At 40.2% G+C, this 18,437-nt stretch overlaps 1 protein-coding gene across 2 annotated transcripts in view; it reads left to right on the top strand.

Annotated features, from left to right (window-relative positions):
* pard6gb (par-6 family cell polarity regulator gamma b) overlaps nt 1-18,437 on the top strand; it is a 72,887-nt gene that overhangs the window by 11,825 nt on the left and 42,625 nt on the right. For both annotated transcript variants that reach the window (XM_061908460.1, XM_061908459.1), the window contains exon 2: nt 7,838-8,060. In XM_061908460.1, coding sequence (XP_061764444.1) covers nt 7,838-8,060 — 223 coding nt within the window. The remainder of the gene's footprint in view (nt 1-7,837; nt 8,061-18,437) is intronic.

Genomic DNA, 18,437 nt, shown 5'->3' with positions numbered 1-18,437 from the left:
CCTTTAAGTCCTTTTAACCACAGACTAATATATTTACAAAGATTGTGTATGCTTTTAAAACGCTAAATTTATTTATTAAAACAAGTGCATTTAAAATTGCAGGGGAAAAAATAGTGCTGACATTGCACTTCATAATAGCACTATTAACCAGTCATTTTAAACATTTAACTCATTCTTTTACAGAATAAACACATTTGAAAAAAAAAAAGTGCAACTGTACTTATTTGTACATTGTTTTTCCATGGCATATTGCATTTTAACTAGTTCCACTCCAGGCCAGTACACTGCGATAAAATGCACAATAGGCGAAAACTAAAGGCATGGTAACCGCATGAGAAGAACGAGAATAGCACATGTCGATTACACACGTTTACACTTGTTTGTATCACCTTGTCCTGATAGTTGAGGAGGTGATGGTGAAACATGTCAGAGTGATGCATCTTTCAGTTTGGCTTTAGTTGGAGTCGTGTTCGGGCACGTAGGAGAAGCACTTTCACTTACTTTAACATTTTCTTGAACCAACCTGTTTGTCAAGAAGCTTCCTCAGTGAAATGACTGGAGGAGTCCTTCATGTCTCAAAATATATTTTATTCCCAACATAAGGATTGTCTGTCTGTAATAGAGTCTTGTTTTGCTCTATTGAGGCGTGCTTTTGTGACCTCGGCGCAGTATTTCGCCTTTTTGGTCTGAGTCACTCGATGACCCTGTTCTGACCTTCAGTGGCGGCCTCATTGGTGCTTTGATGACCTCGCCTGGGAAAGAAAGCATCAGCACAATTCTTGCACAAACTGTGAATGTGTGGGTGGGACACAACTACTGTTGTTGATGCATGTTCTCCTTTTAAAAATTCCTTTCCCAAAGTTTTTTTTTGTACCACTGTGAATTATGCTTTTAACATTTTTGAATTTTCTTCTTATATGATGTCAAATTACCACTTTCAGTCACTAAAAATGTTCATATCCTGACAATTTAGCCAAAGTTATTTAAAATAAGAGTCTTCGCTATTAAAACGACATGAGTTCAGTATATACCTCGATAGACATGTAATTGATATCAATAAAAAATGTGTTTGATAACATTTTTAATGTATTTATTTAGATTTTTCTTCGGAAGAAACCAGAATTAATGAAGCATGGTTGATAGCATGAACAAAGGCACTCGTGGTCTATAAAGCTAGCAAAACAGGAAGTGATCAGTGAGGGACACACTCAGCAGCCAATCGCGTTACAGTATCATTTATCACGTTTGGTTGTGCCATCTTGCTGTCTTGTTTTTGGTTATCTGTATGGAGTGAGAAGAGCGTAAAAATGAGTTCTGCAGAGAGCAAAGAAAATGTTGATCAAACAGGATAAGTCACCTCATATGGCTGTTTTTTTGTTTTTTTCAAACTGACTAGTCCTTCCCTGTGCTCATCTTTTCTTTTCAATTAATGTTCGTGCCCGTATGTGCAGAAACAGGTAGGAACTAAACTGCAGGACTGTATAAATGCAAACCCAAAAACCAGTGAAGCTGGCACGTTGTGCACATTGTAAATATTTATATATTTATATTATCTATAGATTTTATTTGTAAAAATCACTTTACAATGAGCAGACAACCTCAAAGTGCTACAGTGTATTAAATAAATAAATACATAAATAAATACAAATAAATAATAAAAAGATAATAAAAAATAACTAAAAATAAAAACTACAACATAATAATAGCTAGAACTAGTATACATACATCTATAAAAAGGTTTTTTTCAAAAAGAAGGATTTTTAAGCCTATTCTTAAAAGCATCTACAGTCTGCGGTGCCCTCAGGTACTGTAGTCAGGGAGAGCGTTCCACAAACTGGGAGCAACGGAGCAAAAAGTCCGGTCTCCCATAGTTCGTAGGTTTGTCCTTGGAGGTTGGAGGAGGTTAGCTTGTTTGGAGCGGAGGTGTCGTGTGGAGGATTTGGGGGTGAGTAGTTATTTGAGGTAGAGGGGGGCATTTCCATGGAGGCACTGGTGGGTTAGTAGGGATACTTTGTACCCAAACCTTAGTGGAACAGGAAGCCAGCGAAGGGATTTGAGAGTTGGCGTGATATGGTCGTATTTCCGCACTCTCATCAGGATCCTAGCAGCACTATTATGTATGTACTGCAGCTTCTGAATGTTCTTGCTCGGGATCCCGACAAGAAGTGTGTTGCAGTAGTCGAGTAAAAACAGAATAAAAACAGAATTTAATGATTTGCAAATCCAATCTATATTCAATTGAATGGACTGCAAAGACAAAATACTGTACTCAATGTTGAAACTGGAAAACTGTTAAACGGTACTGCATCAAAAAGTGACATCAGTGTGTAAAGGATATCACTACATGGGCTCAGGAACACTTCATAAAACCAATCGCAGTAACTACAGTTTGTAGCTACATCTGTAAGTGCAATTTGAAACTCTTAATATGCAAAGCGAAAGCCATTCATCAACAACACCCAGAAAAGCTGCCGGCTTTGCTGGGCCTGAACTCATCTAAGATGGACTGATGCAAAGTGTTCTGTGGTCTAACGAGTCCACATTTCAAATAGTTTTTGGAAACTGGACGTTGTGTCCTTCGTAATGAAGAGGTTAAGAACCATCCGGATTGTTTTAGGCGCAAATTTCAAAAGCCAGCATCTGTGATGATATGGGGGTGTATTAGTGCTCAAAGTATGGGTAACTTACACATCTGTGAAGGCACCATTAATGCTGAAAGGTGCATACAGGTTTTGGAGCCACATATGTTGATATATCCATCCATCCATCAATCAATCATCTTCCGCTTATCCAAGGTCGGGTCGCGGGGGCAACAGCCTAAGCAGGGAAACCCAGACTTCCCTCTCCCCAGCCACTTCGTCCAGCTCTTCCCGGGGGATCCCGAGGCGTTCCCAGGCCACCCGGGAGACATAGTCTTCCCAACGTGTCCTGGGTCTTCCCCGGGCCTAAACACCTCCCTATGGAGGCATTCGGGTGGCATCTTGACCAGATGCCCGAACAACCTCATCCTGCTCCTCTCGATGTGAAGGAGCAGCGGCTTTACTTTGAGTCCCTCCCGGATGGCAGAGCTTCTCACCCTATCTCTAAGGGAGAGCCCCGCCACACGGCGGAGGAAACTCATTTCGGCCGCTTGTACCCGTGATCTTATCCTTTCGGTCATGACCCAAAGCTCATGACCATAGGTGAGGATGGGAACGTAGATCGACTGGTAAATTGAGAGCTTTGCCTTCCGGGTCAGCTCCTTCTTCACCACAACGGATCGGTACAACGTCCGCATTACTGAAGACGCCGCACTGATCCGCCTGTCGATCTCACGATCCACTCTTCCCTCACTCGTGAACAAGACTCCTAGGTACTTGAACTCCTCCACTTGGGGCAGGGTCTCCTCCCCAACCCGGAGATGGCATTCCAGCCTTTTCCGGGTGAGAACCATGGACTCGGACTTGGAGGTGCTGATTCTCATTCCGGTCGCTTCACACTCGGCTGCGAACCGATCCAGCGAGAGCTGAAGATCCCGGTCAGATGAAGCCATCAGGACCACATCATCTGCAAAAAGCAGAGACCTAATCCTGCGATTACCAAACTGGAACCCCTCAACGCCTTGACTGCGCCTAGAAATTCTGTCCATAAAAGTTATGAACAGAATCGGTGACAAAGGACAGCCTTGGCGGAGTCCAACCCTCACTGGAAATGTGTTCGACTTACTGCCGGCAATGCGGACCAAGCACTGGCACTGATCGTACAGGGAGCGGACCGCCACAATAAGACAGTCCGATACCCCATACTCTCTGAGCATTCCCCACAGGACTTCCCGAGGGACACGGTCGAATGCCTTCTCCAAGTCCATGTTGATATATATTAATGTTAATTAATATATGTTAATAAAATAATCGATTTTTATATGCTTTGCAATTCTAACATGGGCGAATCTAAAATAGTTAATAAACGTCAATAATCGATTATTATTATTTTTTTTTTGCAAGTAGAGTAATGTAGACAGTTCTAAGCTTAGCTGACTGCAGCGAGCTACCGCACCGAGAGAGCTGACCTACTCCTTTTTATTTTAGGGCACGCATGTTCCAGTTTTGCACACATGTCTATTATTTAAAATAATGTAATGGGAATTAATTAAAATTGTTCTTATTACAAATACACTGTTTTTAAAGTGATGAATGCTTATTTAGTAAAACAAAAATAAATGTTAAACTGCATCAATATGCATAAATGTAAAGATGCATTAATAATGGATTTGTGGTGGAATCCTAGCTACGTAATTGCAATCAAATTGTGAGATTCCCAAAGATTTTAACCTCTAGTATTCATACAAGCTCTACATTTTCTGTGTTTACCCTATTTCCCAATTAATTTCAATAAGTTATAACATGTATGTCCTAACCTCATTCTAGTAAGGCTATTTTCTTTTTCCCCAATATTGCCTCCTCTATTTTACTGCTACACTCCTCTGGACATTGTTACTGCTTATATTTTATTTATTTATTCCAATCATCCTGCAATTTGTTTTATTGACTTTACCACATACTTACCTAGGGCTGGGTGATATTGCTTTTATTAATATCGCAATATTGTTATGCCATATTGCGATATACGATATATATTACGATATTTCTCCTTAGCCTTGAATGAACACTTGATGCATATAATCACAGCAGTATGATGATTCTGTGTCTACATTAAAACATTCTTCTTCATACTGCATTAATATATGCTTCTTTTAAACTTTCATGCAGAGGAAAATCACAACAAAGTCAATTGACCAAAACTGTATTTATTAAATACTCTTCATTCTCTCGCGGGTGACTTTTTAAATGAAAGAACAAATTAGTAGTGTTGCTATCTTTTTGTAGTAAGACTTCTGCTGCATACTTTTCATATTGCTGTTCTGTGCTGAATTTCTTCCCGCATGAAGCCAAACCACCGCCAGATGATGGATCCCCTGCTCTTTATTTTGGGCATTTATTGCTCTTCCTCCATTTGTGATCAGTTTTGCACATTCTCTCTCGTATTGTCACAAGCTCCGCTTGACCTGGCTCAGCTAACGTCAGCCATGCTGGTACCTCTCTGATCGGCAAGAGCGTAAGACGCTAGACGTGCGACAGTATGTGACGTATGTAAGAAGGTGGGCTTAGTTTCCGTCTCTGTGAGAATGAGAGATGAGGAGGAGTGACAAACGCCTGTTGTGTGATGCTCGCAGCTAAAAGCAACTCGACCTGCCTCAGCTAACGTTAGCCATGCTAACGTTAGCTCTCGGCGAGAGCGTATGACGCTAGACGCGTGACAGTATGTGACATATGTAAGAAGGCGGGCTTGTTTTATGTTTCTGTGAGAATGAGAGACGAGGAGGAGTGAGAAACGCCTGTAGTGTAATGCACGCAGCTAAAAGCAACTGTGTGAGAACATATAATCGAATATTACGATCTAGTCATTTTCTATATCGCACAGAGACAAACCTGTGATATATCGTTTATATCGATATATCGCCCAGCCCTATACTTACCCCACATTAAGCTTTATTTATTTAAAAAATGTTTGGAACTATTTCATTTATTAAATCATGTCTTGTGTGACGGACTCAAGCCGTCGTGCGGGTTCAATGGACCACCAAACAGGGACATCTTTGAGCAGGTGTAGACTTCTTTATTTTTCTATCAAGAAAGTCTTTTGCGGGTTGCTTTTCAGCTTCCGTCGCTCTCGCTGCTCGCTCCTCCGTGTCGCTTTTCAGACGTCCACGTCTTTTGCCTCTGCCCCTCGCTGTCGCTCTCTTACTTGTTTCTCCACCACTCCTCCTCACGTTCACAGCTGCCGTCCCTTTTAACAGTGCAAAAGGATTAATAAATTGTGTCCAGGTGCCCGATCCACGCACCTGATCTCGATTGTGGCGTCGCTCCCGGCACGCCCCACCTTGCCGCTCGCTCGCATTCTCCGCTTCCTCGCCGCCATCTTAGGCCGGGCTCCAGCGTGCCCTGCCGCTCTGTCGGACCGTTGGCTCCACCTCTCCACATCTTGTTTCTGAAGCTATAAGAGCACACAACTTAACTTATTGTATTAGTCTGTGTTGAAATAATTGCTATGTAAATTGCTATTGTTACCCCCGAAAATGTTTTTAATTTTATTTAAAACTGTTTTATTGTGGAATAACGGCTGAAGTTTTTGTTTTATACGCATCTGTATTTTTTTTAATACTTTTCCTCAGTACAGTTTTCTATCTAATAATGATTTAAACTTCAACTATTTAATAATTGCATGTACATGTTTGCATTGTTCTGCATCCCCTCCAGCATGCCAGGAATTGGTATAATAATATCAATTTAAGTTTTATTTTTTTTATTTACATCTATTATCTATCCAAAGCTCTTAATTTTCTCCTTGGCAATTGAGTAGTACTTGATGATATACCGCCTCTATATGCCTTACCACCTAAAGATTTAAGTTGATGTGCTCACGGATTGTAGCAGTGACACTTGACGGGCGCAGCCGCCCGCCGTTGCTGTCCTCTTTGCAACAAAGGCCTCGCCAAACCTCAGGCAAGACCCGCTTTACAGTACTTCTGATTGGTTTGTAATGTGTGGTGCCTTTCATGGTTGGTTAGATTTAGGCTCAGGGGACTAATGAGATTGGTCTGCTTGGTCAGTCACGGCAAGCTGCGAGTGCCAAAGTTTATTATCATAACAATTTTTTATTACAGAGTAGTGAGTGGGGAAATACGTGCGGGAGAAATGTCAAGTCTGGTATGTGGTGTTAGAAAGGGTTAAATTGTGTGACTGTCACTCAAAGCTGATGCTTTGCAGCCCTGGCCATGAGGTAGCTTAGTAAGAATGAAATAAAATGGATAGCTTCATAATGAGCTATCTTTTTGCTAATCTAGTTTAACAAAATGAGCATAATCCTAGTTCATCAAATTCCCAGTTCAGTTCAAGCATAATTTCACCAAAAATGCCTTCGCGCTAAATCAGCACAGCATTCTCTATATCAGGGTGTCAAACATACGGCCCGCGGGTTGAGTTTGCTAAGTGTAAAAATGAGCCGAAACTTTTAAATGAAAGAAACTGCTGTTCTAAATGTGTCCACTAGATGTCACAATAGCAATTATTTGTATCATTGTAGATTATGCTACGTATGTAAAAAACAAAAACATATGATGTTAGTGCCCCATTTGAGGAAAATGAGCAAACGACATAAATAACATCCTGTATTTAGATTTTGATAGAATATTTTTATCTTGATAGATTTCCATCCTACACTCTCCATCATTGTAACTGAGCTACTGTGTTTCCCTTGTGGATCATTAAAGTTTGTCTAAGTCTAAGATTGAAAATTAACACCAATGAGTTGACAGATGAACATTATCACATAAATTATTCAGAAAGTATAAATAACGACAAATAAAGATAGAATACTTTTAACCGCAACATGTAGGTGTGAAAAAATTCCAACATTATAATTTGTACATTTTCAGAATGTGCTTGTATTATTTTTAAACAAAGAAAACAATTTGAAGTTGTCTTTATTTTTTTAAGTTATCATGCTGATATTTCACCAGTCCAGCCCATTTTGGAGTAGATTTTTCTTCATGTGGCACCTGATCTAAGATGAGTTTGACACGCCTTTCTATATGGATTATAATGTGTATATAATATCATGTGAAAACCTAGCAATAATAATTTCAAATTAGAACTCAGAATTAGGATGTTTTATTTTTAATGGGTTAGCAATAGATTGTAGGTGCGATGCTAAGCTATACAATGCTAAAAAAGTTGTTTTGGTACCAAGGTGAATACATTTGCCAACTCTCCTCTCTAATAAGTGTTTTCTTTCTCAGTATGGGGCAGAATTTCGCCGCTTCTCAGTGGACCGGCTCAAGCCCGGAAAGTTCGAGGAGTTCTACAAGCTCATCCTTCACATCCACCGCATTGCCAACATGGAAGTGATGATCGGGTATGCCGACGTCCACGGCGACCTGCTGCCCATCAACAACGACGACAACTTCTGCAAGGCTGTGTCGACTGCACACCCCCTGCTTAGGGTTTTCATCCAGAGACAAGGTAGGATGTTGGACTTTGATCCTTTCAATGTCTTCAACTAGATTATCTCTTGGATAAATATTGATTTTCTGTTGTCAGACAAGATGTAAACCTTTTACAAATGACTTTTTATTACAATAAATGCATCTAGGCTGGTAAGTGCTGTGGAGAATATTTCCTAATCTAATTATGTGCCTCTTCCCGCTGCTGGAAGGCCAGGCCTTTTTTGTTTACCTCATATAAGGCTTCTTGTGTTTACTGCCGTCTGATTGGCTGGATGTGTCTCGACCAGTGTCTGTCTGCCTGGGTAAGCCCTCTGTCTTATCCAAAGGAAGGGCTTGCAGGCACACACACACACACACACACACACACACACACACACGGACACACACACACACAGACAGAGGCCATAGAAATCAGGTCATTGAGCAAAGCTTGTATCCCGGCATACCAGACATTACTCCGAGACAAAAGATCGGCATGAAAAGAAAAGACTCCTCGCCGACCGCCCTCCGTTTGGATAAAGACGGTACCTCAGTGGCCCGAGTGGGAAGTGCTCTTGGTCGCTTAATACCTAGATAGTCAGCCAATGCGTATGCTAATGAGGTCTTGACTATTCATGTTCATCCCAACACACCATCCTTCCTTGGAATTCTGCTTGCTTGTGTAATGATGAGCATTGTGTGCGCCTCATGCTGCAGTTGCAATTGCCGTCCGGCTGCCACCTTGCAGTTTTTATTAGGTACTTAAAAAGTATACAAGGCATTGGGTTGTGTTTTGGGTAACTAATGACAGAACAACCTTAAGACAACTGTAGCCAATTCGAAACATGAAGAAAGTCAGACAAGTGCTTTTGGTGGTGTTCTCGCCTGGTCCAGATTCTAAAGGGCTGTCAAAGTGTCCCAACTTGTTGGATGATCTCCTCAGCCGTCTAATTTTTGTGTGAGAGGCATTATCTAGAATAAACTTGGAAGTGAAGTGAGGAAGCAGCAGACCACTCGGTGATGCAAACATAGGCACACGCGGAAGTGATCAGGTCTCCGCTATAAATAGTTTGTCTGCGTTAGCGCTTATAATAACACTATGACCAATACTTGGTTAATATTCAAGTCACAAAATGTAATTGGGGTATAGGTGTCGCTTTTTAAATGGTTATTTATCGGATTTTATAGGCGGAATAGTGGAGCTCCCATTGCCTCTGCTGTAAGCGGACTTAAATTTAGGTTAATTGATGTATTTAGAATAGGGCTGGGCGATATGGCCTTTTTTTAATATCTCAATATTTTTAGGCCGTATCGCGATTCACGATATATATCACGATATTTTGCCTTGGCCTTGAATTAACACTTGATACATATAATCACAGCAGTATGATGATTCAATGTGTGTACATTAAAACATTCTTGTTCATACTGCATTAATATATGCTCATTTTAAACTTTCATCCAGAGAAGGAAATCACAACTAAGTCAATTGACCAAAACTGTATATATTAAACAGTTAATAAGCAATGGCACAAACTTTCATGTCATTTCCAAAACAGAAAGTGCAAGATTGTCGGAGACATTTAAGTGTCAAATAAAAATGAGCTGCATAATAGAAAATCGAATAGTGTTCATCCTTCGCTATGTGGTAGGTTACTACGGACGTTATTAAATTCTGTTGTTGACTATTTGTTTCATACGTTATTGATGTGGAAATGGTTGCCTCTGTATTTTGTTGGTGTGGCACCGAATGGAGATGTTGACATTCAGAGTAAGCACTCTTCATTCTCTAGCGGGTGACTTTTTAAATGCTGCTACATATTAGCAATAATGCTACTTTTTTTGCAACACTTTTTCCTCATGCTTGGCTTATTGTGGTTTTCTGTTCGACATATTCCCACTTGAAGCCAAACCACCGCCAGACGATGGACCCACTGCTGTTTTTCTTGGGAATTACTTCTTCCTTCATTCGCACCTTCTTTCTCTCGTATTACCACTCGCACAGCTCTGCTAGCATGATAGCTAACGTTAGCCATGCCGCTGCCTCTCTGCTCCACGAAGGCGTATACGTATGTGACGTATGTAAGAAGGTGCGCTTGCTGTCTCTGAGAAGAAGAAACAGGAAAGAGGGAGAAGAGCCTGTAATGTAATGCTCGCAGCTAAAAGCAACTGCGTGAGAACGTATACTCGAATATTACGATATAGTCATCTTCTCTACCACACAGAGACAATCCGGCGATTTATCGTGTATAGCAATATATCGCCCAGCCCTAATTTAGAATGTGTTTTAAAAAAAAAAGCGCTTGCACTCTTTGCATAGCCATTCTTTGTCATCTTGTTTTATTTCCAAGTGACATTAAAAAAAAAAAAAAACACAGATGTGGTGATGCTACATGATCTTCAGCCGTCACTGCAGTTGATTGTTAACCATTAGACAAAGACTTTTGTGTGGGTGTGAGTACCCTTAAGTGTCAGTGTTGTTGCTAATGTATTGTCTGTGCCAGCCAGCGCCACTGCAACGCTAGCACAGATGACCAGGATCGAGCAATCGGGTGTCTGTGGACCACCTGCTTTGAAGACCTCACACACACACGACTATATACAGTACAGTAGAAAGACACATAAAGGAACATTGTGTTTAACTGTAGAGCGATTTTTTTTTAAAAAATGGTGTCCTTTTCTCTGACAATGGAGCCTAAAAGGGCTAGAAAACAAGTAACTCCTGAACTGCTGCTTCCAAAGGGAAGGAAATATGGCAGAACATGCACCCCTACTGTTATCAAACCTAAAGAGTCAAATTTACTTGAAATTTCTGAGACACTGGAACTTGAGGGTGTTTAGCAAAATCATAATGAAATTTAGTACCCACCTTTTTAGGGGGTTGACAAGCACGTGTAACATTTGAGGAAGATTGGCTGACAATGGCAGTCGTCATTTAAAACGCCTTACTTACTTAGCAAATAATTGTCCAAAAGTCATTGACCATTTGTCTGATGATGATGATGATGATGATGATGATGATGATGATGATGATGAGGATGATATAATTTTGAAGGCATCTTTAAAAAAAAAAAGCAGCTTCAGTACAAACCAATATGGGGCGCCATTAAAGTTAGGTGTATTTTTATGAAATGTTACCAACTGGCCTGACATGCATTTTACAGCATCTGCTTTCCTTTTTGCAAATGTGGAGGAAACATACCTGAAAGTTGATAGATAGAAGCAAAATAAAACCTTTCGAGCTCTACCAGCTGCACAATTACCTCTAGACCGTTCCCGTCTTCGCACACTTTTATGCCTCCTTTTATCAACCGGACACCATTGTCCTGACTTAGCTCGCCATTGTTTGAGGGATCAGTCGTCCACGTGTACGCTGAGGATACCTATTGCTCTCCCTCTGGGGAACGATGAAGGAATAATGGAGGAGGACAATGAAGGCATGTCAGCCTCTTTTTAAGCGGGATGATCACACGGTACAAGCTAAAGAAGTCCTCATCAGGTGTCTTCTTTGAGATGTCATGGGGTGTTAAGTTGGAGGAAAAAAAACATTTTAAGTACATTCATACACAAGCAGAAATGAACATCAGGTTAATAAGATCATGCCTATCTGGTACAGATCCAACAAATCAGAGATGCTATTTGAAATATTTTATATCAATACAAAACCGGTTGTTTTATATAACTGCCTTAAGACTTAGTATTTTTGCATCAGATGAGCCCTCTAAAAAGATATTTTAAACCAACGTTGGCATCTGTGTCATCAAAACAGGTCCAGCAGGTCTTGGGTATTTCTTAACGATTTCATTAATGACGCTCCATTAAGTTTGCCTAATGCTGCAGATGTCAGTCAACCACAGAGACTATGAGGTACAACAGAAATGGCTGATGCCGTATTTTCCGTACTATAAGCTGCTACTTTTTTCTTATGCTTAAACCTTGTGGCTTATGAAACGGTAAGGTTCAATTATGGATTTTTGTTCGATAACAGCCATAATGATTCGTATTCAACAAGTAGTTTTTTTTTATAAAACACCCACAGACACTAAAAAGGTGTGTAATTGTTTGTGGTATTGCGCCATCATTTGGACGAATTGCCCGCCGCGGGTTTATGTCCACAGTATTTCCTTCTGTTTAATGCCTTCAACTAGAAGTACAAGTGCCGTTCCGCCTTCTAGTTGTCTATAGTGTTTCTACTCTTATGGTTTCTTCATTTATCGCGCCAAACAAAGTTTGTAGGTTTTACAATTCAACTAAAACAATTCATTGTTACTAAACCGTCCCATGTGTGATGTCTGTAGGAGTGCTTTCATGCATAATTGTACATGCTATCGTAATGTAATTAAGATAGCGTCATTAGCATTAGCTAATATGCTAACATGTTAACAAGTTTCCGTGTTAGTATTATTAACTTACAACATCATTCTTTTTGCATTGTTTCAGTTTCACAAATTTCTCAATAAATTTACCAAAATGTATCGTGCGGTTATTAAGTCTGTTTAGCTGACTGGAGAGCTAGCTTCCACAGCTAGTGTGTCCATGACAAAGAATTTAGTTTTGTTTGAGGCACTGTTTAGAAACCATTAAGGTATGTAAATAAACATTTACAAAATCATTCTATGTAAAGAACTAATTTCACAGCATATGTATATCTGCGGCTTATAGTCCGGTGCGGCTAATATATGCGGTTTATGTGCCAGTGTGCTCTATAGTCCATAAAATATGGTAATTGTTTTTATGTTCATTCAGTGTTTTTTTAGGAGTGGAACTGACGGGGTTCTATGGATTTATTCCTATCAATACACCTTGACGCAACGAGATGAGCAGTGCACTGGTGGTGATGTGGGTCGGTTGTTTGATGACGTCCTAATTGTCCCATTTATAGTGCTATGCTGTAGCTTCATCCTGCAAATTAGGACATGGCTCTGACCGAGGGAAGGCTCCATTTGTTTATTTGTAGGCAAAAGATTAGTTGAACAGGAAACTGATCCCTAATCTAACTCAGATCCACTTGTCAGCAGCCTGTTTCCCTGCGCTACATACTGTAAAGACCAAAAAGTAAACCACACCAAAACTCCTTGGGAACTGCCAAAACCCCCTTTAAGGAAATCTGAGGTTTGGACATAAGAATACAGCTTGCATATTCAAACAAACCTATTTTAAGCACACATTTCCCAACTCTACAGCATTTCCAAACTGCATTCCACCTAGTTTTACTTCAATTAAGTATTCTCATACCTTACAGATAGCTGCTTGAACTGACCATACCGTAAGTTAAATCTTGTCAGGTAATCAGACCGAAGATAGCGCCTATTTTTGTCGTCGACAGGATGACAACAATAGGCGCTTTGAGTTTTCAAAATAATTTGTTTGCGTTGTCAAAAGAATGACTTCAAACCTGTTCATCTGTTAATGGACATTTTGGACAACTTTGACAGGAGCCTTCAATGTTGATCAGCCCACGCTGCGTTAAACAGATGCCCTTCAAAGCATAGTAGGTGATTTACACCCTCCGTTTGCAAATAATGTTTGTCCAAGCAAAACATACAGCCTTGTTTTGCCTGCTGCTCTCTTGCACACAGACTAAACTTTCGGCAAAGACGAAAGAAAAGGCAGAAGTTTTAAGCAAACAAGCAGGAAGGCCAAGGTTTAAGGGAGAAAATGTTTGCCTGTAAAAGCGAGGCGGCCAGATGTCCACTAGTTTTGTGTGATATGGATAACAATATATATTCCGGTATAGGTAATTGTATATCCTGATAAGGATATTGCAATATAATATTGTTTTTCTTTAAATTGCATTTTTACACACACGAAATAAATGCCAATTTTGCATATCTTTTGTGTATATATATATATATATATATATATATATACACAAACCTGGTTTCCATATGAGTTGGTAAATTGTTTTAGATGTAAATATAAACGGAATACAATGGTTTGCAAATCTTTTTCAACCCATATTCAATTGAATGCACTACAAAGACAAGATATTTATTTTAACATTCAATAAACATTTGGGAACTGAGGAAACTAATTGTTGAAGCTTTGAAAGTGGAATTCTTTCCCATTCTTGTTTTATGTAAAGCTTTAGTCGTTCAACAGTCCGAGGTCTCCGCTGTCGTATTTTACGCTTCATAATGCGCCACACATTTTTGATGGTAGAAAGGTCTGGACTGCAGGCGGGCCAGGAAAGTACCCGCACTCTTGTACAACGAAACCACGCTGTTGTAACACGTGGCTTGGCATTGTCTTGCTGAAATAAGCAGGGGCGTCCATGATAATGTTGCTTGGATGACAACATATGTTGCTTCAAAACTTGTATGGACCATTCAGCATTAATGGTGCCTTCACAGATGTGTAAGTTACCCATGCCTTGGGCACTAATACACCCCCATACCATCACAGATGCTTGCTTTTGAACTTTGGGCCTATAACAATCCGGATGGTTGTTTTCCTGTTCGTTCCAGAGGACACCACGTTTACAGTTTCCCAATATATTTTGAAATGTGGACTCGTCAGACCACAGAACACCTTTCCACTTTGCATCAGTCCATCTTAGATGAGCTAGGGCCCAGCGAAGCCAGCAGCGTTCCTTGGTGTTGATAAATGGGTTTTGCTTTGCATAGCAGAGTTTTAACTTGCACTTACAGATGTAGCAACCAACTGTAATTACTGACAGTGGTTTTATGAAGTGATCCTGAGCCCGTGTGGTTATATCTTTTACACACTGATGTCTGTTTTTGATGGAGTACCACCTGAGGGATCAACGGTCTGTAATATCATCGCTTACGTGCAGTGATTTCTCCAGATTCTCTGAACCTTTTGAGGAGTTTACGTACCGTAGAAGGTAAAATCCCTAAATCCCTTGCAATAGCTTGTTGAGAAATGTTGTTCTAAAACTGTTCGAGAATTTGCTTACAAATTGGTGACCCTCACCCCACCTTTGTTTGTGAATTACTTGGCATTTCATGGAAGCTGCTTTTATACCAAATCATGGCACCTACCTGTTCCCAATTAGCCTGCACATCTGTGGGATGTTCCGAATAAGTGTTTGATGAGCATTTCTCAACTTTATCAGTTTTTTTTGCCACCTTTCCCAACTTTTTGTTACGCGTTGCTGGCATCAAATTCTAAAGTTAGTGATTATTTGCAAAAAAAAAAAAATGTTTATCAGTTTGAACATCAAATATGTTGTCTTTTTAGCATATTCCACTGAATATGGGTTTAAAAGGATGTGCAAAATCATTGTATTCCGTTTATATTTACATCTAACACAATTTCCCAACTCATATGGAAATTGGGTTTGTATTTATAAAGAATTTTTGAATTGTTGCCATTTTTAGAATATTTTAAAAAAATCTCACATACTTCTTGGCATACCTTCAAGTACCCCCAGGGGTACGCGTACCCTCATTTAAGAACCACTGCCATAGATGGTACCTTTTGGACAACACGTCTGTTAGGCTTGTTTGGTGTGTGCTACCCTCATTTAAGAACCACTGCCATAGATGGTACCTTTTGGACAACACGTCTGTTAGGCTTGTTTGGTGTGTGCTTCTTTTCATCTCGTTGTGGTTTTGAGGCAATGTTAGTATTACGTTGCAATTCAACACCATCTGTGTACTGTTTTTCATGTCGTGTCTTCAGGTGATAGAAACGATTGATTGATTGAATTGATTGAAACTTTTATTAGTATATTGCACAGTAAAGTACATATTCTGCACAACTGACCACTAAATGGTAACATCCGCATAAGATTTTCAACTTGTTTAAGTCGGGGTCCACGTTAATCAATTCATGGTAAATGCTTCACGGTGGCAGAGGGGTTAGTGCGTCTGCCTCACAATACAAAGGTCCTGCAGTCCTGGGTTCAATTCCAGGCTGAGGATCTTTCTGTGTGGAGTTTGCATGTTCTCCCCGTGAATGCGTGGGTTCCCTCCGGGTACTCCGGCTTCCTCCCACTTCCAAAGACATGCACCTGGGGATAGGTTGATTGGCAACACTAAATTGGCCCTACTGTGTGAATGTGAGTGTGAATGTTATCTGTCTATCTGTGTTGGCCCTGCGTTGAGGTGGCGACTTGTCCAGGGTGTACCCCGCCTTCCGCCCGATTGTAGCTGAGATAGGCGCCAGCGCCCCCCGCGACCCCGAAAGGGAATAAGTGGTAGAAAATGGATGGATGGATGAATATACTGTACGTGTTCAAGTCGCTTGCAAGGACTCATTGGTTATATGTTTTAGCAGTTTAGCCTGCCGCCTACCTACCGACTTTTTAAAATCCAAACAAAAGAGTTGCTTTTTATGGCACCAATTATTCTTTGTATTGTGTTGGTTTAGCTTCATTGTGCTTTTTGTCTATGCAATGTTCTTGCCGTAAAGTTTGTATAAGGAACGTAAAAATGCTCCCAGGGAGGTCCGCCCCACTATTTTAAAATAGCCACACCAAGGTGTAAAAATATTATACAAGCCATAGTTATATCGTTCAATAAACATTATATAATACTACAATGTATATTGGAATGTTGCACAGCACTATCAACTACTATTCAAAAGTGACTTTAATGGCATTCCAACAATGATTTATGAGCTCCAAATAAGAGAAACTCTATAATTAGGGGAACATTATCACCAGACCTATGTTAGTGTCAATATATACCTTGATTTTGCAGAAAAAAGACCATATTTTTTTAACCGATTTCTGAACTCTAAATGGGTGAATTTTGGCGAATTAAACGCCTTTCTATTATTCGCTTTCAGAGCAATGATGTCACGCGTTGTGACGTCACATAGGTAGTCAATCCGCCATTTTCTCAAACACATTACAAACAACGAGTCAAATCAGCTCTGTTATTTTCCGTTTTTTTGACTGTTTTCCATACCTTGGAGACATCATGCCTCGTCGGTGTGTTGTCGGCGGGTGTAACAACACGATCAGGGACGGATTCAAGTTGATTTACGTGGAGTGTGCATCGATTAGCACGGCATGCTAGTCGATGCTAACATGCTATTTAGGCTAGCTGTATGTACATTTGTAGCTATTTTTGCATCCAGCCTTTCCCTCCACCCACATTTAATGCCAAACAAACACTTACCCATCGACTGATTTAAGTTGCTCCAGTGTCAAAAGATGCGAAAGTCCCTCGTTTGGTCTGCACATTTTACCGGCAATGCTAAGACAGACATGGCACAGAGAAACGTGTGGATATTTTGTGACACTCAAAGCAGATGCATTTCCAATGATAAAGTCAACGAAATCACAAAGTGAGTTTTGTTGATTTTATTGACTTATGTGCTAATCAGACATTTGGTTGCGGCATGACTGCCTGCTAATCAATGCTAACATGCTATATAGGCTAGCTTTATATACATTTGTAGCTATATTTGCATCCAGCCTTTCCCTCCACCCACATTTAATGCCAAACAAACACTTACCAATCGGCGGATTTAAGTAGCTCCAGTGGTCTGGTCAAAAGATGCAATCGTTGGTTAGAAGGCGATCGCTGAATAGCTTCAATAGCTATTCGCTCAATAGCTTCAGTTTCTTCTTCAATTTAGTTTTCGCTATCTGCCTCCATACTCCAACCATCCGTTTCAACACATGCGTAATCTGTTGAATCGCTTAAGCCGCTGAAATCTGAGTTTGAATTCGAGCCAATGTCGCTATATCTTGCTGTGCTATCCGCCATGTTGTTTGTATTGGGATCATTAGATGACGTCACAGGAAAATGGACGGTGGATTTACAGATAGCGAAAATCAGGCACTTTAAAGCTTTTTTTCGGGATATTCCATGAAGGATAACATTTTGAAAAAAACTTAGAAAAATAAAATAAGCCACTCTAAACTGATTTTTATTGGTTCTAACCCTTCTGAAACTGTGATAATGTTCCCCTTTAATTGTTTTCCCCATTTTTGAGTAGAGAGAAACTCCTGATTACATTTTGAGGTTTCAAACGTTTGACATCCTGAAGAAAAAAACTCCTTTTACATAAACATGATACCACCTCTGACCCGCCTCTAACTAGATGACCCCATGTTGTGTATAAGCCCATCACATCACAGCTTTGTAAAAAGAAAAAAAAAAAGCAGGCATCAATACGCATCTTGAAATAACTCCTAACTTGGCTGACTTTTAACTGATTTGTCAGTCAGCTACATTGCGTTGGACAAGTGCACAGTTAGTGTTTATGTAAAAACTGTATAAAGTGCACAATAGCCTTCTTGGAGACACACTTGTGGACAGACAAAGCTCATCCGCATTTAAACTACAGAGTAGACACACAAAACACTGTCTTCCCTGGCTTGAATTTCAGCAAGAAGGCTGGAAAACACTGTTATGGTACCTGAGACTTACTTGAAAGAAAATACAAAAAATTTTGGAATTTTCATGTGACTTAGAGGGGCAGTGCCAGCTAA

This window comes from Nerophis ophidion, linkage group LG08, assembly GCF_033978795.1.
Source record: "Nerophis ophidion isolate RoL-2023_Sa linkage group LG08, RoL_Noph_v1.0, whole genome shotgun sequence".
NCBI lineage: Eukaryota > Metazoa > Chordata > Actinopteri > Syngnathiformes > Syngnathidae > Nerophis > Nerophis ophidion.
This window is presented reverse-complemented; position numbering and strand designations above follow the sequence as displayed.